Source organism: Anomaloglossus baeobatrachus, chromosome 1 (assembly GCF_048569485.1).
Source record: "Anomaloglossus baeobatrachus isolate aAnoBae1 chromosome 1, aAnoBae1.hap1, whole genome shotgun sequence".
NCBI classification, from domain to species: domain Eukaryota; kingdom Metazoa; phylum Chordata; class Amphibia; order Anura; family Aromobatidae; genus Anomaloglossus; species Anomaloglossus baeobatrachus.
The window spans coordinates 767,422,523-767,446,431 of NC_134353.1; the positions used below are offsets into that span (position 1 = coordinate 767,422,523).

Here is a 23,909-nt window from a genome sequence, read left to right on the forward strand (position 1 = left end):
ACTCAATACGGCCCAGCCCGTACATATACGTCACCCCATTTTTTCGGTGTGTCCGCGAGACCCCCGGGTCCGGAGACCCTTGAGCCACCACCCCTGAAGGCACGGGGGCGACACAATTACATGACGTCACTATTCTCTGGTACACAATAACCAAGTCCACTAATCCTCTGACCACGTGGATATGTGACAGGGCAGCCACTGAGAAAGGGGACAGCCATCCTCCCTGCCGCACACACCGCATCTCTATGACAACAGATTGTCACCCACTCAAACGTCCTAAGTAACGCAAACTGGTCCAGCCAGTGCTCAAGCGTTCTAACCAATCAGAATATCGGAGAGGAGACAGGCCCCGCCCCCTACATTGCAGTTTACTAATCGTCACTTCCTGTTCTCATTCACTAGCCATTGTGCGTTGTGATGGACAGCTTAGTGGGCCAATCATATGCTGGAAGCGTGTCTGTGTGTGATATCACTGAAACGTAACTGACATATGTAAGGACCTGAGGTATGACGTCATCACTGCACAGTATAACCTGCCTGTGGGGACGTTTGGTGCAGCAGGCTGTATTCTATAGTGGCCACAATCATCTCTTTATGACCCTTCTCTCGTGAATGGATCCATTGTGTCCTATAAGGTGTCAGTATGGCCACACTCTGTACACGGGCACTGATTCCAGGAACTGTTTACTTTTCCAGGGTTGGGCTGCGGGCATCTAAATTGGGAAGTCTGACATGAGAGGTATGTGATGTGCTGAGCGAGGAGGAGGAGGAGGAGGAGGAGGGGTGTCCTCAGTCCTCCAGGAAAGGAGGTGCCCATGAATCACCAGACATCAGCTGCTGTTATGTCCCCGTCCTGTTGCTAGGAGACTGATGAGAACTAGTGTGTCCTGTGTAAGGTGTCTGCTTGTGAATGAGCTGTGCTCCAGCCTGCAGGAGGAGGAGGAGGAGGAAGAGGCTGGCATCATCAGGAGCAGCAGGTCAGATGTTTACACTCTGCTCACATACATCCACACAGCAGGCTGAGCACATACATCCACACAGCAGGCTGAGCACATAGGGCCACGCAGCAGGCTGAGCACATACATCCACACAGCAGGCTGAGTACCTAGATCCACACAGCAGGCTGAGCACATACATCCACACAGCAGGCTGAGCACATACATCCACACAGCAGGCTGAGCACATACATCCACACAGCAGGCTGAGCACATACATCCACACAGCAGGCTGAGCACATAGGGCCACACAGCAGGCTGAGCACATACATCCACACAGCAGGCTGAGTACCTAGATCCACACAGCAGGCTGAGCACATACATCCACACAGCAGGCTGAGCACATACATCCACACAGCAGGCTGAGCACATAGGGCCACACAGCAGGCTGAGCACATACATCCACACAGCAGGCTGAGCACATACATCCACACAGCAGGCTGAGCACATACATCCACACAGCAGGCTGAGCACATACATCCACACAGCAGGCTGAGCACATACATCCACACAGCAGGCTGAGCACATACATCCACACAGCAGGCTGAGTACCTAGATCCACACAGCAGGCTGAGCACATACATCCACACAGCAGGCTGAGTACCTAGATCCACACAGCAGGCTGAGCACATACATCCACACAGCAGGCTGAGCACATACATCCACACAGCAGGCTGAGCACATACATCCACACAGCAGGCTGAGTACCTAGATCCACACAGCAGGCTGAGCACATACATCCACACAGCAGGCTGAGCACATACATCCACACAGCAGGCTGAGCACATACATCCACACAGCAGGCTGAGTACCTAGATCCACACAGCAGGCTGAGCACATACATCCACACAGCAGGCTGAGTACCTAGATCCACACAGCAGGCTGAGCACATACATCCACACACATAGGGCCACACAGCAGGCTGAGCACATAGGGCCACACACATAGGGCCACACAGCAGGCTGAACAGTGATCCTGCGAGGACGTGTGAAGGTGAACAATGACTGACTGTCAGCTGTCAGATCTACAGACCCACAAGGAGGTAAGTGACTTCAAAACCTTGGATGTAATGTAGTCACACTGTACGACAATAATCGCTCTATCTGTAGCTGTGCTATCAGGACTGTACATCACCATAGCACTAGTAGTACACTCCGTGTGTTACACTTGTTTCCATAATTGATAATGATCCAAGATGATTTGTTTATTGCTTTTTAACAGTATTGCTACATACAGTATATGGCAGGCTGACGTAGTTTGTTCTCCGTATTCTGTTTGTCATCTATATTGTGTTTCTATTTTCCATATTGCTTGTTTATTGTTTGTTCTATGTATTGTGTGTTTGTTGTCCATATTGTGGGCTTGCTATCTGTAGTGTGTGGTCATTATCTTTATTGTTTATTTGTTGTGTATATTGTGTTATGTATTTGTTGTCTGTGTTATGTGTAGTTGTCTGTGCTATGTGTAGTTGTCTGTGTTGTGTATTGTGTTATGTGTATTTGTTATCTGTGTTATGTATTTGTTGTATGTATTGTGTTATGTATTTGTTGTATGTATTGAGTATTGTGTTATGTGTAGTTGTTGTCTGTGTTATGTGTAGTTGTTGTCTGTGTAGTTGTCTGTGTTGTGTAGTTGTCTGTGTTATGTATACTGTTATGTATTTGTTGTCTGTGTTATGTGTATTTGTTGTATGTATTTGTTGTCTGTGTTATGTGTATTTGTATGTATTTGTTGTATTTGTTGTCTGTGTTATGTATTTGTTGTCTGTGTTGTGTGTATTTGTTGTATTTGTTGTCTATGTTATGTGTATTTGTATGTATTTGTTGTCTGTGTTATGTATTTGTTGTATTTGTTGTCTGTATTATGTATTTGTTGTCTGTGTTGTATTTGTTTTCAGAATTGTGCGTTTGCTGTATATATTGTGCATTTGTTGTATTAATCATATACATTTATTAATACCTAGCTCAGAATTCTTCAAGACTAAGAAAAAGAACAATCCTGGAAAGACTGGAGGATATAAGAGAAGCAAACATGTCACCGGAGACGTTTTAGGAAAGCACCTGCATATGGTGCACTAAAAGGTCCGTTAAGGAATATTGCCAAAATCTTCAATGTGTTTAGCCCCCAGCAGGAAAGATGAGGTTGAAATGGAATCTTCTGATAGAACGTCTCCTGCGTCCATCATGCATCCCAAGCCTGATCAAGCCCCCCAGGAGCGCGTCACCAGCAAACTGTATCTCATCGCTGCCATTCTTACCTGGTTGATAACAGGCACCACCATCTCTAGTCTTAACAAATGGATATTTGCAGTGTACAACTTTAAGTTCCCGTTGTTGCTGTCGGCGCTGCACATGCTCACTGCCATCCTGCTGGATTACCCCATTCTCAGGTTTGGATTGATCCGAGTGAACGCTGACGATGAGCTGACGCTGAATACCGGGGCACGATTTAAAGTGTTCCTGCTGAGTGTGACGTTCTGCTCCAGCATTGCCTTCGGGAATCTGGGCCTCAGCTGCGTCCAGCTTTCCTTTGCACAGATGATTTACACCACTACACCCATTTTCACCTTGGCTCTTTCAAAACTTTTTCTGGGCACCAAACACCATGCCCTGAAATATACTGCCATGATACCCATCTGTCTGGGTGCCTGTTTTAGTATTATTGGAGAGGTGCAATTTGACCAGACCGGATGCATCTACCTTTTCGCATCAACATTTCTCAGGGGGCTGAAATCCATACAACAGAGTAAGTACAGCCGAGACATTGATATGTGCCTAGTATGGGAGTCCTGCCATGTGCAGCGGTATACGAGCATCCTTCACTGCCATGTGCAGCGGTATACGAGGATCCTTCACTGCCATGTGCAGCGGTATACGGGGATTCTTCACTGTCCTGTGCAGCGGTATACGAGGATTCCTCACTGTCCTGTGCAGCGGTATACGAGCATCCTTCACTGTCCTGTGCAGCGGTATACGAGGATCCTTCACTGTCCTGTGCAGCGGTATACGAGGATCCCTCACTGTCCTGTGCAGCGGTATACGGGGATCCTTCACTGTCCTGTGCAGCGGTATACGAGGATCCTTCACTGTCCTGTGCAGTGGTATACGAGCATCCTTCACTGTCCTGTGCAGCGGTATACGGGGATCCTTCACTGTCCTGTGCAGCGGTATACGAGGATCCCTCACTGTCCTGTGCAGCGGTATACGGGGATCCTTCACTGTCCTGTGCAGCGGTATACGAGGATCCCTCACTGTCCTGTGCAGCGGTATACGAGCATCCTTCACTGTCCTGTGCAGCGGTATACGAGCATCCTTCACTGCCATGTGCAGCGGTATACGGGGATCCTTCACTGTCCTGTGCAGCTGTATACGAGGATCCCTCACTGTCCTGTGCAGCTGTATACGAGGATCCCTCACTGTCCTGTGCAGCGGTATACGAGCATCCTTCACTGTCCTGTGCAGCGGTATACGAGGATCCTTCACTGTCCTGTGCAGCGGTATACGAGCATCCTTCACTGCCATGTGCAGCGGTATACAAGGATCCTTCACTGCCATGTGCAGTGGTATACGAGGATCCTTCACTGCCATGTGCAGCGGTATACGGGGATCCTTCACTGTCCTGTGCAGCGGTATACGAGGATCCCTCACTGTCCTGTGCAGCGGTATACGAGGATCCTTCACTGTCCTGTACAGCGGTATACGAGGATCCTTCACTGCCATGTGCAGCAGTATACGAGGATCCTTCACTGTCCTGTGCAGCGGTATACGAGGATCCTTCACTGCCATGTGCAGCGGTATACGAGGATCCTTCACTGCCATGTGCAGCGGTATACGAGGATCCTTCACTGCCATGTGCAGCGGTATACGAGGATCCTTCACTGTCCTGTGCAGCGGTATACGAGGATCCTTCACTGCCCTGTGCAGCGGTATACGAGGATCCTTCACTGTCCTGTGCAGCGGTATATGAGGATCATTCACTGTCCCGTGCAGCGGTATACGAGGATCCTTCACTGTCCCGTGCAGCGGTATACGAGGATCCTTCACTGTCCCGTGCAGCGGTATACGAGGATCCCTCACTGTCCCGTGCAGCGGTATACGAGGATCCTTCATTGTCCTGCACAGGTTGTCTGTGATGTCCCATGTTACTAGCCTAAATTAGACATGCGCTACAAGATTATTTTAAGATCTTCTGTAGTTGAAGTATATGGAACTTAAAAAACTGCTTCTAAGTAGAGATGAGTGAACCCTAACTGTGAAGACCAGGGTTCCTACCGAAAACCTCAGTGTCAGAGTTCAGGTGCTGTACGAGCCGCCTGCAGTCTCTGGCTCTCACTGGGGTAAAAACAGCATTATCGGATGTAGCGTGTATACAAAAAACAAAACTCCGTCCTCCCTCCCCAGAAGTGCTGTGTTTATGGCCTAAGACACACATCCGTGCCGCCGGTACGTGTTTGGCAGTTTTTTCACGTACCGGCGGCACGGAGACACGTGGACCTATGTTTTCATTATTGTTTGGACACACGTAAGTATTTTGGAACGGAACGTGTGTCCGTTCCATACATACGTGCGTCCGTGATTTTCTCACACTGACATTTCCACGTATTCTCCGGCAGCACGGGTGTCACACGGCCCGCACCCGTACCACACGGATGTAGTGTGGATGCGGTTCCGTGTGACACGCGCCGGAGAACACGTGTCATTAATTTAAAAATTAAAAAAACACATACTCACCTCCACCAGCCCTGCAGAATTTTCCGCTGCAAACTGCTCCTGCCGGCCACCGCTCGTTATGAGCGTGTAAAGGAGGTGGGTGTGCTGTCACGGGCGCTAATCTCCGCCCCTCTGCTCGGCCGGAAGCAGCGTCAGCGGGGAGTGGGCGGGGCTGGAGCTGAAGATCAGAACCCTGGACAGCAGTGCGGACCACGTGAGTATGCAAATTACCGGTTCTCCGTGTGCTATCGCGGATAGCACACGGAGAACACACGTGGACCGCACGTACCCGAGACACATACTTACCACACACAACACGCAGGGAAAATACGTGTCTCGCTGCATGTGCGTGTTTTTAACGGATGTGTGTTGGAGGCCTATGGCTGTGTGTATGTGGGTGGAAAGCCAAACTGCCCAATCAGTGACTTCCAATGGGGTTCAGGTCAAATCTGGGTCCTGAACAGAACTTTATCTAAAGTCCGTCTGGACCCGCCGAACCGAAATTCAATGGGTCTGCTCAGCTCTACTTCTAAGGGAATCTATCACTAGGTTTATGCTATCCCATCTTAGAGCAGCATGATGCTGGGGCAGAGACTCTGACTCCAGTGATGTGTCCCATATTTTACTAGGCGTTGCAGTTTTTTTCTGCTGCAGATCTAGCAGTTCGGCCGGAGTCACACGCTTGACTCGCACATCGGTATCGCCCGGCATGGCTGCACACTCTCCTAACAGGAGCGGGTCGACTGCATGCATTTCTATGTAGCTGAGACGCTCCTGTCCAGAGAGTGGCGAGCGGTGTCGGGTGATACCGATGTGAGACTAGCGCGAGTGGGACTTCGGCATTCTCTGAATGCTGAGCCCACAACACTGATTGGCAGAGTTCGGTGTACACTGTGCATAGGCAGAAAGCTGCCAATCAGTGGTGGAGACGTGGCTGGACTACCTGACAGCTGGCCAAGTAGTCTTCTAGGGTTAATCTCTTGCTTATAAAACAATATTTTTTAAAAAGTTTACAACAAGAATCCCAGTAAGTGACACATCGCTGGATTCAGTGTTTCTGCTCCTATATTATGCTGCTCTTAGATTAGATAAAAAAAAAAACCTGGTGACAGATTCCTTTTAATGTATTACACTCCATAAAGCATTATCTCCCCTACAAGCAATGGTGTCGTCAGACAGAGCATGGTACAATATATACCAAATACTGCAGAAAAAACCATAGATGAGGTAAAAAAGATCCTAATAATTAGAAGGGCCCTATACACTCCATGTAAGTACTGTATAATGACTCTTTTTCCCAACCAAATATATTCATTAACTGCGCACAGGATGGGTAATAAATGGATAATCGCTTGTGGTCAGACAGCTGTTACCCCACCAATCCCCCTGACCGTGAGCTCAGTTTCCTATGGGACTGATGGAACAGCAGACTCTTTCAGTTCATCAGAAGTGAATGGATCCGCGGTCACACATGGTACTATCACTCCATTCACACTTCTGGACCCGTTCTTGGGGTCAGCGGGGTCCAAGTGATCAGACCCCCAGCAATAACACATTTATTCCATATCTATTCATCTATAGATTTGGTGATTACCCCCTTAACTTGGGCAGATCGGTCATTACAATCCTATGTGGATGGTTACATTAATATTTTGACTCACCATTGTCCAAGCGTTGGAGCATCTTGTTTATTCACTGGTAGAGGATCTAAAAAGAGTAAAGCATAACCATTACAGAATACAGAAATATGGAGTTAAAGGGAATCTGTCACCAGGTTTTTGCTACCTAATCTGATAGCAGCATGATATAGGGGCAGAGACCCCGATTCCAGTGAAGTGTCACTTACTGGGCTGCTTAGTGTAGTTTTGATAAAATCACTGTTTAATCAGCAGGAGATTATCATTAGAGGATTACTTGGTGTGCTGCCAGGTATCCCAGCATATTCATGAGCTCTGTAAAAAAAACTGCTAGATCTGCAGCAGAGAAAGCATTGATTTTATCAAAATGACAGTAAACAGCTCAGTAAGTGACACATCGCTGGAATCAGGGTCTCTGTCTCCACATTATGCTGCTCTGGGATAACAACAACCTAGTGACAGATTCCCTTTAATGGTGCGTGCTCATCTAGGCCTTGAATTAAGCATACAATAAATGCAAAGTAGCTGATGAGCTGGGAAGGAACACACGGCACATGCATCGGCTGAAGTTATGGAGCCGCTTTTGCACATTCGATCAATCTCTTGTTAATTGGTCTAATTAACAAAGTATTAAAACTAGAGTTAAAACTTCTTGAAAGGTTATTCAGGACTTTAATAATGGTGGCCTTTCTTTGGCACAGCCATCAATATCAGATCGGTGAAGGCACCTAGATCAGTAAGTAGCTTTGTGAATCTGCGTCATTGTTTTTCAGGCACAGCGGCCATGGATATACAGCTATAACAGCTCACTATAGCTTTGTCTCAGTTAAAGAGAGTGTGTGATAAAGAATGAAACATTGATTAAATCAGGTTTTTACAATAGATTAATTTTGTAATAAGATATATATTATATTACAAAAGTGAGTACACCCCTCATATTTTTGTAAATATTTTACTATATCTTTTCATGGGAAAACCGTGAGGATATAACACTTTGCTACAATGTAAAGTAGTCAGTGCACAGCTTGTATACCAGTGTAAATTTGGTGCTCTCTAAATAAGTCAACATACAGCCATTAATGTCAAAAAAGTGAGTACATCCCTAAGTGAAAATGGCCAAATTGTGCCCAATTAGCCATTTTCTCTCCCTGTTGTCATGTGACTTATTAGTTATACAAGGTCTCAGGTGTGAATATGGAGCAGGTGTGGTAAATTTGGTGTTATCGCTCACATGTTCTCTCATACTAGTCACTGGAAAATCAACATGGCAAAAAATTCTCTGAGATACTGAAAAAAAGAATTGATATGCTACATAAAATGGCCTAGGCTATAAGAAGATTGCCAACACCCTGAATCTGAGCTGTAGCACAGTGGCCAAGACCATACAGCGGTTTAACAAGACAGGTGCCACTCAGAACAGGTCTCACCATGGTCACCAAAGCACTTCATGTTCAGCATCATATCCAGAGGTTGTCTTTTCAAACCAGACTTATGAGTGCTGCCAGCATGGCTGCAGAGGTTAAAGGGGCCAAGCATATTAAGGACATGGATTAATGAAATCATGTCCTGTGGTCTGATGAAACCAAGATAAACTTATTTGGTTAACATGGTGTCAATCGTGTGTGGCGGCAACCAGGTGAGGAGTACAAAGACAAGCGTGTCACCTACAGTCAAGCATGGTGGTGGGAATGTCATAGTTTGGGGCTGCTTGAGTGCTACTAGCTTGGTGTGCCAAGTGCTCTTGTATTATTATCAGAGAGTGTGTGGGCGATAACACCAAATTCAACCCATCTGCTCCCCATCCACAGATGAGACCTCGTAACACTAATCAGTCATATGACACCAAAGAGGAAAAATGGCTAATTTGGCACACTTTGGCCATTTTCACTTAGGGGTGTACTCTCTGTTGTTGCCAGTGGTTTAGACATTAATCGCTATGTGTTGAATTATTTAGAGGACGCAACAAATTTACACTGTTATACAAGTTGTACACTGACTCCTTCACATTGTATCAAAGTGTCATATCTTCAGTGTTGTCCCATGAAAAGATATGATAGAAAATGTGAGGGGTGTACTCACTTTTGTGTTACTCACATTGAACTCTGCACATGAGACTAAAGGGGGAGATAATCTTACATCACAAGTCTACCAATCTTTGCAGTATCATAAGTGACCTAATACCACTCTGAGGTCCTGACTAGTCTCTAAGGGTGGCTAAAGTGATCTCGTTGGGGTCACGGAATTTGTGACGCACATCCGGGCGCTTTAGCGATGTCGTTGCGTGTGACACCTATGAGCGATTTTGCATCTTCGCAAAAACGTTCAAAATCGCTCATCGGTGACATCACCCCCTATTCCCTATCGTTGCTGCTGCAGGTACGATGCTGTTTGTCGTTCCTGTGGCAGCACACATCGCTATGTGTGACACCGCAGGAACGACAAACATCTCCTTACCTGCGTCCACCGGAAAAGGAGGAAGGAAGCAGGTGGGCGGCATGTTCCAGCCGCTCATCTCCGCCCCTCCACTTCTATTGGGCAGCAGTTCAGTGACGCTGCTGTGACGTCGCTGTGACGCTGAACGAACCGCCCCCTTACAAAGGAGGCGGTTCGGTGGTCACAGCGACGTCGCAGAGCAGGTATGTGCGTGTGACGCTGCCGTAGCGATAATGTTCGCTACGGCAGCGATCACCACATATCGGCCGTGCGACGGGGGCGGGTGCAATCGCGCTCGACATCGCCAGCAAATGCTAGCTACGTCACAGCCTGTAAAGCACCCCTAAGTTTTTATCCAATTATTTCCCTATTAAATGCAGCACATTCTTGAAAGTACTAAAAAGTTTCATAAAAAATATATATATTTAACATAGGTAAATTTTGTAAGATAGATTTTGTTTAAAGGGAATCTGTCACCAGCTTTTTTCTAACCCCATCTGAGAGCAGCATGATGTAAGGACAAAGAGCTTGATTCCAGATGTATGTCACTTAGTTGAATGGGTGCTGCAGATTTGATTAAAAACTGTTATCTGCTGTAAATTTATCAGTCCTCTGAATGTTTATCTCTATATAACCCCGCCCACACTACCGATTGGCAGTTTTCTGTTTATGCTGTGCATAGGCAGAAAGCTGCTAATCAGTGGTGGGGGTGTGTGTGACACCCTGGCAAAACCAGGCAGTCACACATAGGCCCCCGCACAACACCTTCCCTCACCTAGGTTACACACAGCCGACTTGAAACCCTAGTCACCCCCCCTTAGGGCAAGACAGGCACACCAGTGGGCGGGACCAGGCGGTTAGGGAACGCCCATCTAGGGGTCTAGACAGCCTAGGGCGGGAAAACAAGCAGTTAAGCTTTAGTTCAGTTTTGGAGTTCAAGTGGAGAGGAGTGTGGGCTGGAGCTAGGTGTAGCTCCAGCAGAGGAAGTTCAAGTTGAACGGTGCCAGGGTCGGAGCCCTGGTACCTTGGCTAGGTGGTAGACGGTGGTCTCCGTCAGCAGGAGACGGGAAGACAGCTCGGCAGATCTGAGGAGAACCGCAGAAGGGTTGGAGCCCACCGGTACCGACGCCGGAGACCTGACCGGAAATCATGCACAGAGGTGGTACTCGGATCGAAACCAGCGGCCTAGCTAATTAACCGATTGAAGGCAGGATTATAGGTCCTGTCCCACCCAAAGTCCCAAAAGCAGACACCCACCCACGGAGAGGGATAGGGCAACCGCCAGGGTCCATAGATCCCACGGGTCAGCGTCAGCGGGCACGGCTCCTTAGGCACACAGCAAGCCAGGAGCGGACTCCTGAGTTCCATACCAGGCAGCCCACAATACACAAAAACAGTGCAGAGGAAAGGACAGCGACCACCAGCCCGGGTGGGGGAGTAGAACCGGCCGCGGCGGCCGGCCACCAGCACCTTGGTTTACCAAAAGACTCGTGTGATTCATTCAATTGTGAGTAACCAACTATCCCCTGGTACATCTGGGTGTGTGCAAGGCCCTGTCGTCGCCATACCCTGCACAGGGACACTGGGCCCCCGGGGCAACCATCCCTACCCACGGAGGGGTTAACATCGGCTGCCATTACATCTCCCCCGGGTAGCCCACAACAGCAGCGGTGGTGTCCCACTTTACCACACACCGTGGGTGGTGTCACAGACATTCTACAATCAATCCCATACAAATACGTCCCCCTTTTATTCGGAGTGACCGCGAGACCCCCGAGTCCGGGAAACACCGAAAGCTGTACCGTAGGCCCCGGATCCACGCAGCGCCGGCTGCTGGCACGGGGGCGGCACAGGGGCATGGTTGGACTACCTGGCAGTAGGCCAAGTAATCCTATAATGATAATCTCTTGCTGATAAAACTATGATTTTATAAAAACTACACCAAACAGCCAAGTAAGGGATACATGGCAGAGAATAATGGTCTCTGACCTACATCATGCTGCTCTCTGATTAAGTAGTAAAAACCTGGTGATACATTCCCTCTAAACTACTCCTTCATGTGAGTCCTGATATATACCCAATAACTGAGTGCAACAGAATGGGCCAAAAATATTGATCATTTGGTTATATACAGTGCATCTACATGTGAGTGAATATCAGGAATATTTACATAGTAACTATCTGTACGGTCTGTGATCAGGGCTCTAGCACTAAGGCTACTTTCACACATCCGGTTTGAGCAGTGTGGCTCAATCCGGCTGTGAAACCTATGCAACGGATGCGGCGAAAACACCGCATCCTTTGCATAAGTTTTTACATGCGGCCGGTCCGTTTTGTTCCGGTTGCGGCACGCTACTGAGCATGCGCAGTGGAAGAAACCGCATGCGGCGGCCGAATGCGTTTTTTTCCGCATTGCGCCGCATCCGGCGTCCATAGGCATGCATTGAAAAATGCGCCGCAGCGGCCGGATGCGGCGCGATGCGTTTTTTTTTGCCGGAGCAAAAAACGTTGCAGGCAACGTTCCATCCGGCCGCGGCATCGGCTAAATCTGCCGCATGCGGCAAAAACCGGACCAAACGCAAGCCCATGCGGCACAATACGGCACTAATGTAAGTCTATGCAAAAAAACCCCGCAACTGTCGGCAAAAAAAACCCGCAACTGTCGGCAAAAAAAACGGTTGCGGTTTTTCTGCAGAACGCCGTATTGTGCCGCAGAGCAAAGACCGGATGTGTGAAAGTAGCCTTAGTGAGTCTCAGCCAGTTTTAGGCAGACAGTGAACCTGAAGGCTGGCATCAGCAATACAAACTGTAGGTTCTCCAAACAAGGGTTAGCTCAGCAAGGAGCATGGCCAAGATTGAGACCTTTACACCTTGGAAAAATCATTGCAGTTCCAGAAGAACATTATTGGGTTGGCGCATCCTAATCTGGGTCTCAAAGCTGAATATACTTGGTTCTACACCTTTAGGCTATGTCCGCACGTTGCGTAACTGCATGCGTCCTGCGTCCTCTGCACAATCTATAGAGATTGTGCAGGAGCCGTGCGCACGTGGCGTATTAGAGCGCAGCGCATCAGCTGCTGCCCGAAGCGTGCGTTCTAAGAAGTGACATGTCACTTCTTTCGTGCGCTCTGCCTGCAGCCCCTGCTCTGTCTATGGGAGGGGCTGGTAGGGGCTACATGCAGAGCGCATGAAATTGGCTTTTGTTTCTGCAGCGATTTGAAGCGCACGTGTGCTGTTCAAATCGCTGCAGAAATTTCTGCAGGGCCAGTACGCAACGTGCGCACATAGCCTTAAAAGGAACCTGTCAGGTCTGATTGTGCTATTAACCTGTAGATATGGGATTTATCTGCAGGTTACTAGTTTTATGAAGGTGGGGGCCGCAGTACTGACAGTGTGGAGAAGATCAGCTTTATTTGTCCCTGGAGCCACCAGCTTTCAGTCGTGCAGGCGTACCCGGAGCAATTGATCACAGCACAGAGCGGCAGGTGTAATCACACCCGGTACTGACTGACAGCCGGTCCTGCGGAGCGTCAGTGTACTGAAACACTGCAACTATTCTCCTTTAGGCCCCTTTCACACGTCAGTGATTCTGGTACGTTTGTGCTTTTTTTTAAATGTACCAGAATCACTGACATATGCAGACCCATTATAATGAATGGGTCTGCTCACACATCAGTGATTTTTCACTGCACGTGTCTCCGTGCGGCGTACCCACGTGTGCGTGATTGCCGCACGGAGACATGTCCATTTTTTTCTGGCATCACTGATGTCCCACGGACCACGCAGTGGTGTGATCCGTGAAACACGTGCCAGAAAAAAAACATGCTTCTAAAATAAAAAGCATTTTAACTCACCCGGTTCCAGCGACGCTCTCTGCAGCCTGTTCTGCCTGCTGCTTCTGAGCCGGCTCATTACTGTCGCGCATATTCATGATGCACGACACAGCCGACCCGGAAGCAGCTGCTGCGGGGGTCAGCGCCGGCCGGATGCTGCACCGCGGGAGCAATCAGCACCATGGAGAGCGGGAGCGCGCACAGGTGAGTTAATCTCTAAGTGCAATCACGGGCCACGGAGAACGGAGCCCGGATTGCACTTAGACAACCCACGTGTGCCGTGATTCACGGCACACGCAGGGACATGTGCGTGTTTTACACGCCAGTTAAAAACGTCACTGTTTTTCACTGACGTGTGACACGGGCCTTAAGGCGAGATTTACACATAACATGTTGCTACTTTTTTTGGCCGGTATTCTTAAGTGTTTTTTGTACAAGTAATACTGTTTTGTTGTTTTTTTTCCCAAAAACCCTATATTTCACTCTGCTCGGCCTCTCGTCCTGTGCAGCATGCTGTCCTCAGATCAGACTGCATGTACAATGTGACAGGTTCCCTTTAATAATCATCATATTTACTCTCTCATTTTGCTCAAAATCAACATTGTATTTCTACCAGAATTTTATAGGGACATTTTTCAATAGGGTTTGGCTGCTTATGACTAAAGGCCGCTTTACACACTGCGATATCGGTACCGATATCGCTAGCGCGGGTACCCGCCCCATCTGTTGTGCGACACGGGCAAATCGCTGCCCGTGCCGCACAACATCGCCCAGACCTGTTACACATACTTACCTGCCCGGCGATGTCGCTGTGACCGGCGATCCGCCTCCTTTCTAAGGGGGCGGTTCGTTTAGCGTCACAGCGACGTCACAGCAGCGTCACTGAACCGCCGACCAATAGAAGCGGAGGGGCGGAGATGAGCAGGACATAACATCCCACCCACCTCCTTCCTTCCGCATTGTGGCCGGGAGGCAGGTAAGGAGAGCTTCCTCGTTCCTGCGGTGTCACACGGAGCGATGTGTGCTGCCGCAGGAACGAGGAACAACTTCGTTACTGCTGCAGTAACGATAATTGAGAATGGACCCCCATGTCACCGATGAGTGATTTTGCACGTTTTTGCGACGATGCAAAATCGCTCATAGGTGTCTTACGCAACGGCATCGCTAATGCGGCCGGATGTGCGTCACAAATTCCGTGACCCCAACGACTTCGCATTAGCGATATCGTAGCGTGTAAAGCCCCCTTTAGCCTGTAACCTTCTACTAAGTACAAGTTCACTCCATCATAATTACAGACACTGACACTGAATATCGCATTATTGTCTATAACTATTGAGTAGATATGATCAATAAGGTTCACAGGACCGTGGCCGATCTGCCACGCTCGGAGTCCATAGAGAATCTCATTATTTACTAAAACAGACATGTCATAGGCAATAAAAGGTCCTGATGACCCTAGACGACATAGACATTTTGTATTTTTTTTTTTTTTCATTTTTCCCTCATCGTCTTCATTCAACATAGTCGAAAGAGCTGATTTTTGTGGGAAGAGTTGTTGTCTTGAATGACACCATTTATTTCCACCATATTATATACTGGAAAAAAAATCAAGGTGGCGTGGAATTGAAAGGAAAAAAAAGCAGCTATTCTACCCTGGGTTGTTTATATACAGGGTGGTCCAAAAGTAGGTGGACAGTATGTGTAATAGGCTTATCAAACATGATGTAAAGTGAAACTGACTCAGTTGCCCTTAGCAACCAATCAGATTCCACTTTTCATTCTTCACAGACTCTTTGGAAAATGAGAGGTGGAATCTGATTGGTTGCGAAGGGCAACTGAGTCAGTTTCACTTTACACCATGCTTGATAAGTCTATTATACATACTGTACTGTCCACATACTTTTGGACCACCCTGTGTATATGTATATATATATATATATATATATATATATATATATATATATATATATATATATATATATACATATACACTGTATTTATACACGTACTGTATATATTACAGTAAATAAGACTTCGGCACTTCGTTCTTGAGATCAGTATAGCTCTGGTGATACAACATTTAGATATTTTGGTTTTTTTATCTTTTACCACCTTAAAAAGAAATGTGTATCACCAAATTGTGAGAGTCCCTTTCAATTTTCGATCAAGAGAATTGTATGGGGCTTGTTTTTTGAGTTGTATTTTCTATTAGTCCTATTAGGTACAGAAGATTTTCTCATCTCTTTTTATCCCATTGATTCTGTAATTTTTTTTTTGTCATTTATTGTATGGGATAAATCATATGAAATTTTATTAGTTCAGACAATTACAGATATAATGATAGCAACTATGTTAAAAAATATTTGGCCAAGCATTAATGTATTTTCAATGGAGAGAGACAAATGTACCGCCCCGCGGCCTCAGCTGCGGCCGCCGAGCCGCTCGGATCCGTGCTTGCGTTCTACGGGTGGTGGCTCGAGCCTCTCACGGACCCGGGGGTCACGTTGCTCTGCAAGGGGGTTGGCGTTGCACACGGGGGAATGCGGGTATTTGGTTTTGGGATGATTGTTCGTGACGCCACCCACGGGTTGTGGTGATGGTGGACACCACCGCTGTGGTGAAGGTACGGGGACTCCCGGGAGCGGTGTAGTGGCGCAGCTAGGTGTTGACCCCTCCGTGGGTAGGGGATGTTGGTCCTGGGGCCCGGTGGTGCGAGGGCCGGGGTGCAGGGCGCAGGGTTGCGGTGCAGCGCGGTGCGGTGCCTGAGGGCACTGGTGTACTCACGATTAAACCACACAGAGTCTTTGGTAAACCAAACTAAGGTATGAACGGGGCCCGCAGCCGGCTGCAGCTTCCTAGTCAGGTTGGCAATGTCCACCTTTCTCCTGCACCTATGTAGTAGTTTGACCACTGTTCCTGAGCACTGGTAGTCCGCTCCCCGGCTTGTAGATGTCGGAGGAGCTCCTTTGCCCGCAGGCGCTGGCCCTTGGATCTCTGGCCTTTGGCGGTGGCTACTATCCGGACGGGTTGGGCTGTTGCCTTCCAACGGGACTTTGGTGGGAATGAACCCCTGAGGTCCAGACTGCAATCAGTTAATTCGACTATGGTGGTGGCATATAGCCTAGTTCGGGGTCTGAGTACCCTGCCTGGTGCTCCGGTATCCTGTTAGCTCCCTGGTTCGGTTCCGGCGGGCCACTACCTTGTCCCGGTCCCTTACGGTTCCGCTAGTCATGTTCCCGGTCTCCTGCAGGCGGTCACTGCCGTCTGCCTGCCTGTTTCACTCCAATCCACTGTGCTGCACTCTACTCAACTCCTCTCTGCACTGAACTGAACTGAACTGTTTGTGTTTTCCTGCCTCAGGCCAGCAGACTCCTCGGGGGGTGTGTCTTTCTGCCTGACTCCGCCCACCTGGTGTGCCTGTCTAACACTGAGGGAGGAAATCAGGTCTTTATGGTTGACTGATGGTACCTTTCTAGTGTGGGGGTGTATGTGGTGATGTTGTAACCTGTGACCCCTGGGGTCCAGGGCGTCACACAAACATGTGATTCCATGGCCTGATCCTTCTCTCCCGTAACATCATCGATCAGGGACGAGTCGGGAAACCCCATACACAAATGGCCAATCATCATAATCGGCATATTCACAAAGTTGTGACTCCAAAATGTTATGCCGGCGTCACACGGTACGATATATCATGCGATATGTCGGCGGGGACACGGAATTCATGACGCACATCCGGCATCGTTAGAGATATCGTACCGTGTAACACCTCTGAACGACTGTGAACGAGCAAAAATACTCTGTTACGTCACCACCGAAGTCCGCTCCATCGACTTCTGCTCCGATCGCCAAGCAACACTGTGTTCCTGCCGTGGATAGTGCTGGTGATGGGAGAGGAGTCGATGCGGGCGGCGCTAGTGGGTGCAGGCTCCGCTCATCCACTGGTCTGGGTTTCCTGGGGATCTGCAGTACCACTGGCTGACTGTAGGTGGCGGGTGTCTCCCAGCTGACGTACCATCATTCAGCTACAGCCAATGGGAAGACACCACACCTTTCTTATTCCCCCTCCTGTCACATGACCACTGCCAGAGATAGTTCTGAGAATTCTGGCTCCTGTTTTGTCCTGTGATATTGTGTGCTGATTACCGCTTGTTTCCTGACTACCCTCCTGTCTACTGTTTTTGTACCTCGCTGCCCGATTCGGTTTTGACCTCTGCTTGCTTGTTTCTGATTACGTCCTTGTCTGCTGATTCTGTCCCCGTTCTGCTATTCCTGGTTTGACCCTGCCTCGCGACTACTCTCCTTGGACTGCAGCCTTCCATAGGTAATGATCTCCAGGGCCCTGTGTAATTCCAAATCCCTGTATAGGGCTTAAAGGGTTTCAGGGTTCTGGGGGTCCTGCTTGGTGAGTGGCTTCCCTCTAGCCTCTCCATTACGGCCCATCTGAGTCTGTTGATCCAGGCAAGCGTTACATACTCACCTTATCGTTTCTCGTTGACACGTCGTTCATTTTCAAAATGTCGGTCCTCCTTCTGTGCTCCGGTTGTTCATCGTTCCCGAGGCAGCACACGTCGCTCCGTGTGACACCCCGGGAACGATGAACACAGCTTACCTGCGTCGCGCCGGCAATGCGGAAGGAAGAAGGTGGGCGGGATGTTATGTCCCGCTCATCTTCGCCCCTCCGCTTCTATTGGCCGGCAGCTGTGTGACGTCGCTGTGACACCGAACGTCCCTCCCCCTTCAGGAAGAGGATGTTCGCCGTCCACAGCGAGCTCGTGCGGGAGGCAAGTACGTGTGACAGCGGTTACCGACTTTGTGCGCCACGGGCAATAAATTGCCCGTGACGCACAAACGACGGGGGCGGGTGCGATCGCTCATGCGATCGCACGATAAATCGTCCCGTGTGACGCCGGCATTAGAAGCAAGATCTATCATAGCTCCATTGACAAAACTACCTATATACATTACAGTAGATAAATGTTGATTATTTTTTTGGGGGGGCTGAATTTGCTAGTAATCTAAACTACATACATAGGACACGCATATCGCAGAAAGTGCAGTGTGGTGAATCCGATTCATTTAGCCCATGAATACACCGTGTGTGTCCTGTGTCTTATAGCTTAATTAGTACTTAGTTATTACCCAATTTTATTCTAGCTGCTCAACTGACTATTCTGTTCTATTCTTTATTATTTTTTGGCCTTAATACAGTTCCAGAGATTTGCCTCTTTGTTTAGTGAATGTTTCTTGTAATGTTTTGTGGCATTGTTCACCTGGTAATAAAGTAAAGCAACTTAAAGACATGTTCCCAGAGAATCTATGAGCCACGCCTGCTTGTAAAGACTATAAAAAGCAGCACCAAATAAAAAGGCCCTTATCTCTGGAACCGCAAGGCGTATAAAGAAAGGGAGCAAAGGGAACAAAATAAGTGTAAACACTGGCCACTTTTGACCTGATAACCTGAGTCAGTGGACTGTGGTCAGAGTTTCACCGCTCTTCACAGCCCAACATCGCTCCTACTTGCGACGCTCTGCAGTGAAGAAGAGAGTGAGCGACATGCTGGGTTGTGACAAGATGTGAAACTCCGCCCACAGACCAGTCACTCACGGAGGCTGGGTGTGCCTTGGTGATGTAGGTTCAAGTGGAAGTTGACATGACATCACCGGATTTCAGAGGTCACAGAGCCCGGAGGTTACAGATGTTGACCGGACCGCAATAGCGCTGCTCAAAGGCAGAATGCGCTACACAAGCTATTTGACAAAAGCCTTTCCAATGAATTTCACAGCGATGTGGCCACTAATGATGAGTAGTGAACCACCCTTTTAATTACTGTTCAGTAAGTCAATGAATGCTCAAAACAGAACGTCTCCATAAGGTATAACCTCTTACTATGGAAAGACAAGTATCTGTCAGTCTAAAATCCCCTTCTGTTGTTTCTATTTTTGTACAACAATGTGAATCTTGATTAACAATATGTTCGTGTCTCATTAAAAGGAAACTTGACAGCAGATACATCCTGCCTGATCCATGGGCAGCACTTGTCAGGCACTGGCTGTATAATTTCATCCATGTATAATTTACTCTGAAACACTGCAGCATTTAAGACAGAAGCATACTTTACAATCTGCCTGAGGACCGAGCTGTCCTGGAGACTAGTCAGGTACAAGAGTCCCTGGCAGCTTCTCCCACCCACTCCCTATGATTGATGCCTCTCTCCCTCAGTGCAAATAGGGAGAGGTCTGTCAGGGGCCAGAATAAGCTGGTCCTTGATTCTGAGAATTAGGGGCATCGGCCTGATATAGGGCTGTGTCCTCCTTTCAGATTTTCTATGAACGTCAGCACTTACTGCCACCCAGCTGTCCAAGTAGCTGAAGCCGATCCCATTCACAGTTCCCGGCACACTGTAGTTGACCCACAACTATACTGGTCATGAAAAAGCAGTGACAAGGACTTAGCACTGCACCAGTACAGTGGCCATGGAAAAACCCAGAGGTTGGACACCCACAAATCAGAAGGATATGCCATATAGCTTGAATAGAAACAGGTTATTTGGAAATATATATATAAAAAAACAAGATTATGTAACAGGCGATTCAGTGAAGTATCCCGTAAATGCAGGTCACCCGGACTTGGCTGGTCTCACGGTGATATGGTCGGCAGTTAGAAATCTGAAGAAAAAGAAAGGATAGAGACAGGTTTCACAGAATAAAATCTTTTTCAGATTAAAAGCATATCCAACATGGTTCCACAAAAACAGGAGCCAACACAGCTCACACATTGTAGTCTCAACTAGCCCTTAGTCATAGCAAAAAAACAGGTACATAAAACAGGTTTAAAAACTTTTCAGAAGGAAGTCAGATGGTAAACAAATGTATTAATTCATTAATCACTCCTGATAAGCTCTTGATTGCACACTCAGCAACATTACTGAAGACGCTGCAGGTAATGTCATCCTTCGTGCGGTCTCTGGCCTGAATACTCAACATGATCTCACTTACAAGAAATGGATCGTCTGTTCAGCATAGGTTGTTTTTTACATTTGCTTTTCATGTGACTTCCTTCTGAAAGTTTTTAAATACTCTTTCTGTGCCTGTGTTTTTGCTACGACTAAGTGTTAGTTGAGACTGAAATGTGTGAGCTGTGTTGACTCCTGTTTTTGTGGATTAATGAATTCTTGAAATTATCCACTGTTGGTGAGCCTTGAGGACGTGACTTGAGCACACCTGCCCTAGGTTGATACATTATACTGAAGTAGGCATTGTTGGGTTTCACAAGTGTGCCACAGCCTGATTTGATCTGGGGGGAATCTGGGAACAGAAGATCACAGCGTTTTGTTGATTGAAGATCCGCTTTAGTGCCCGCTTGTTAATTACCCTGAGTTGAAATGTATTTTATTCCAACTGAAGGGGTTAAGGTTAATTTCAATCCTGCAGTGATCTAACAGTTAGTGGTAACCTCAGCTGCAGCTACTCCCCTTCTACTATTAATATCTGCTCCTCACCCCTCCATATGCCAGCTATAGCTCATATTTATGCTGTCCACATTGATGGAGACAGTCTCTGGAGAAGCTGAGGTGTCGCTTCTTTTGCAGTTGAGAAGTTCCTGCTGGAGAAGCTGTGGAGTGTTATTTGTTGTCCCTTTCCCCACCTGTTTGTCTTATCTTCTTCATGTTGTCTCATTGCATTTGCAAGACTAGCGTCTCACTGGCCTTCACTAGTCAGAGCAAGATCAAGGCCAGTGAGGGGCTAGGCACGTGAAAGCTCACAGGGGGAATGACCCGTCTAGGGACATTAAGGAGTGCAGGGATCAACCTCAGGTGAGTGTTAGGAGGTGACCCCACTCTAGTCTCACTAGTGCCAGAGCCTTTCGTTATATTGCTATCCTGGTGTTCCCACTGTGTTGCGCCACTCGCCGGGAGACCTCTAGTATCTGGCATGGCACCTGATGTCATATCTTGACATTAGGTTTGTTTTGTGCTTTTAGAAAATTAATAATAATTCAAGACTTTCTGGCCGTTTTCCAGGGAATCTATATGTTGCCCACCCCCGCTAAATTTTAGGAGTTCCCTTGGTAATTTGGGATTCCTTGTTGGGTTAGGTACGCAATTGTTTATTCTTCTTCCTTCCACTCCTCCTCTCACTTTTCTGTCCTCTTACCATCAGTAAGAAGTGTCTTATACTAACCACTCTCTTCTCTTTAATAACATTAAGCGTTTGAAGTTTAAGAAGGTGTTGTCATTCAATAATCAATATTATGATAAGAGCTGTCATTAGCATGTCCAAATGCTATCATTATGTGTAAGCTTTTATCTCCTAATATTCTCAGGTTTAATTCACCTATGAAGTGTAAAAAAGCATTCTTTCATTATTGTATACATAACCCAGATATTTTGTGCTTACAAGAAGTGCACTTTCCACTTTCATCATGTCCTAAATATTTTAATTCAGCAAACTCTAGATACTATATAGCTTTCTTTGAGAAGACAAGAGGAGTCGCTATTTTTCTTACAAACTATTTTACGATTCAACCAACTTTCTTGTTTCTGGACCCTTAGGCTATGTGTCCACGAGAGAATGTTGCTGCGGATTTTTCTGCCTCAAAATCCGCAGCTTTCCCCCAGAATCCGCACCTTAGCATAGCTGCGGATTTGACACGGATTTGACGCGGATTTCGTTGCGGATTTTGATGCGGATTTTGTCCATTGTACTCTAATGTGTTTCTGAATAAAGCTTTGACTGTTTTGAAGGCAAAAAAAAGTCTCTTTATGTCATTTCCTGTCCCAACCCTCCTTTCTTCTCCATTATCCATTTTGTTAGCAGTCTCACAGTGTGCTTATACAGAAAAGCTGCGGCCAACACCACTGGGCTCTTACATTCTAACAGGCTGTATATAATAACCCAGTGGTGGTGGCCGCAGCTTATAGCCAAAAAATGTGGTGCCATGTTCCCTTTCACTGTTATTTAAAAAAAAAAAAAATGTGCTCCGCTGTATTTTCACTGTCCAGCCCGATGCAAGCAAGCAACTGGGGGGCTGTGCTTCTCAGCGGGATAAGGCTGAAGCATTCTCTGCCCCTCCCGCTGAGAAATACAGTCCTCAGCTGCCCCTGAAAATGGCGGCTCCGTTGTGAAGCGCCATTCTCAGGTGCTGTACCGAGGCTCATCCAGCTGCCCTGATGCATTTGGCTGGCTGGGTAATACGGGGTTAATGCCAGTTTTCTGCAAACTGGCACTAAGCCCGAGGTTCATAATGTCATGCCTGTGTAGACACAGCCATTATGAACCTCCATTTGGGAAAAAAGAAAACACAACACCTTTATTAAAAATTTTAATTGAAAGAAAAACACACATACATCCCTGATTGCCATCTTTATTACTCCCAAGCCTCAGAGGTTAATCCAGGACAATATCACAGGAAAGCTCTCTGCCGGCTGCTGGGAGCGGCAGAACTCACTGGCCGGGTCAGCTCAGTTCATAGCTGAGCTCGGGTCAGCTGACTTCGCAGCATCAGCTGACCCGGGCACAGAAGTCAGCCGGTCAGCTGATTTAATTCGCGAGCGCGGGCGGGTCAGCTGAGTGCACACCGACAGCTGAATAGTCGGCCGATGTGCACTCATCTGACCCGGGCACGGACGTCAGCCGGTCCCAGCAGCCGGAAGAGAGCTTTGCAGCATCTCGTACACTGACGGCTGCTGGGACCGGCTGACGTCCGTGCCCGGGTCACATGAGTGCACATCGTCAGCTGACCCGCCTGCGCTCGCGAATTAAGTCAGCTGACCAGGGCTCTGATATCAGACGTTCCCAGCTGCCGGAAAAGAGCTGTGCAGCATTTAATAATACACTGACGGCTGCTGTCACCGGCTGACGTCAGTACCCGGGTCAGCCGGGTGCACATCGGAGCTGTCATGGATTATCGTCGGGGGATTCAGGGAGTAATAAAGATGGCAATCAGGGATGTGTGTGTGTGTTTTTCTTTCAAATAAAATTTTTAAAAAAAAGTGTTTTCTTTTCTTTATTACTAAACGGAGGTTCATAATGGCTGTGTCTACACAGGCATGACATTATGAACCTCGGGCTTAGTGCCAGTTTGCAGAAAACTGGCATTAACCCCGTATTACCCAGCCAGCCAAATGCATCAGGGCAACTGGATGAGCCTCGGTACAGCACCTGAGAATGGCGTTTCACAACGGAGCCGCCATTTTCAGGGGCAGCTGAGGACTGTTTTTCTCAGCGGGAGGGGCAGAGAATGCTTCAGCCTTATCCCGCTGAGAAGCACAGCCCTCAGTTGCTTGCTTGCATGGGGCTG

At 47.8% G+C, this 23,909-nt stretch overlaps 1 protein-coding gene across 3 annotated transcripts in view; it reads left to right on the forward strand.

The window, feature by feature from the left end:
* Positions 1 to 661: 661 nt before the first annotated feature.
* Positions 662 to 23,909, forward strand: part of SLC35E4 (solute carrier family 35 member E4) — a 36,189-nt gene continuing 12,941 nt past the window's right edge. The window contains exons 1-3 of one of the 3 annotated variants that reach the window (XM_075324409.1): positions 662 to 1,876; positions 1,917 to 2,037; positions 2,959 to 3,740. In XM_075324409.1, the coding sequence (XP_075180524.1) occupies positions 3,107 to 3,740 (634 nt within the window). In that variant the 5' untranslated portion in view covers positions 662 to 1,876; positions 1,917 to 2,037; positions 2,959 to 3,106. Of the gene's footprint in view, positions 2,038 to 2,958; positions 3,741 to 23,909 lie in introns of all 3 variants that reach the window. The other 2 variants (XM_075324417.1, XM_075324426.1) reach the window with 2 other exon arrangements.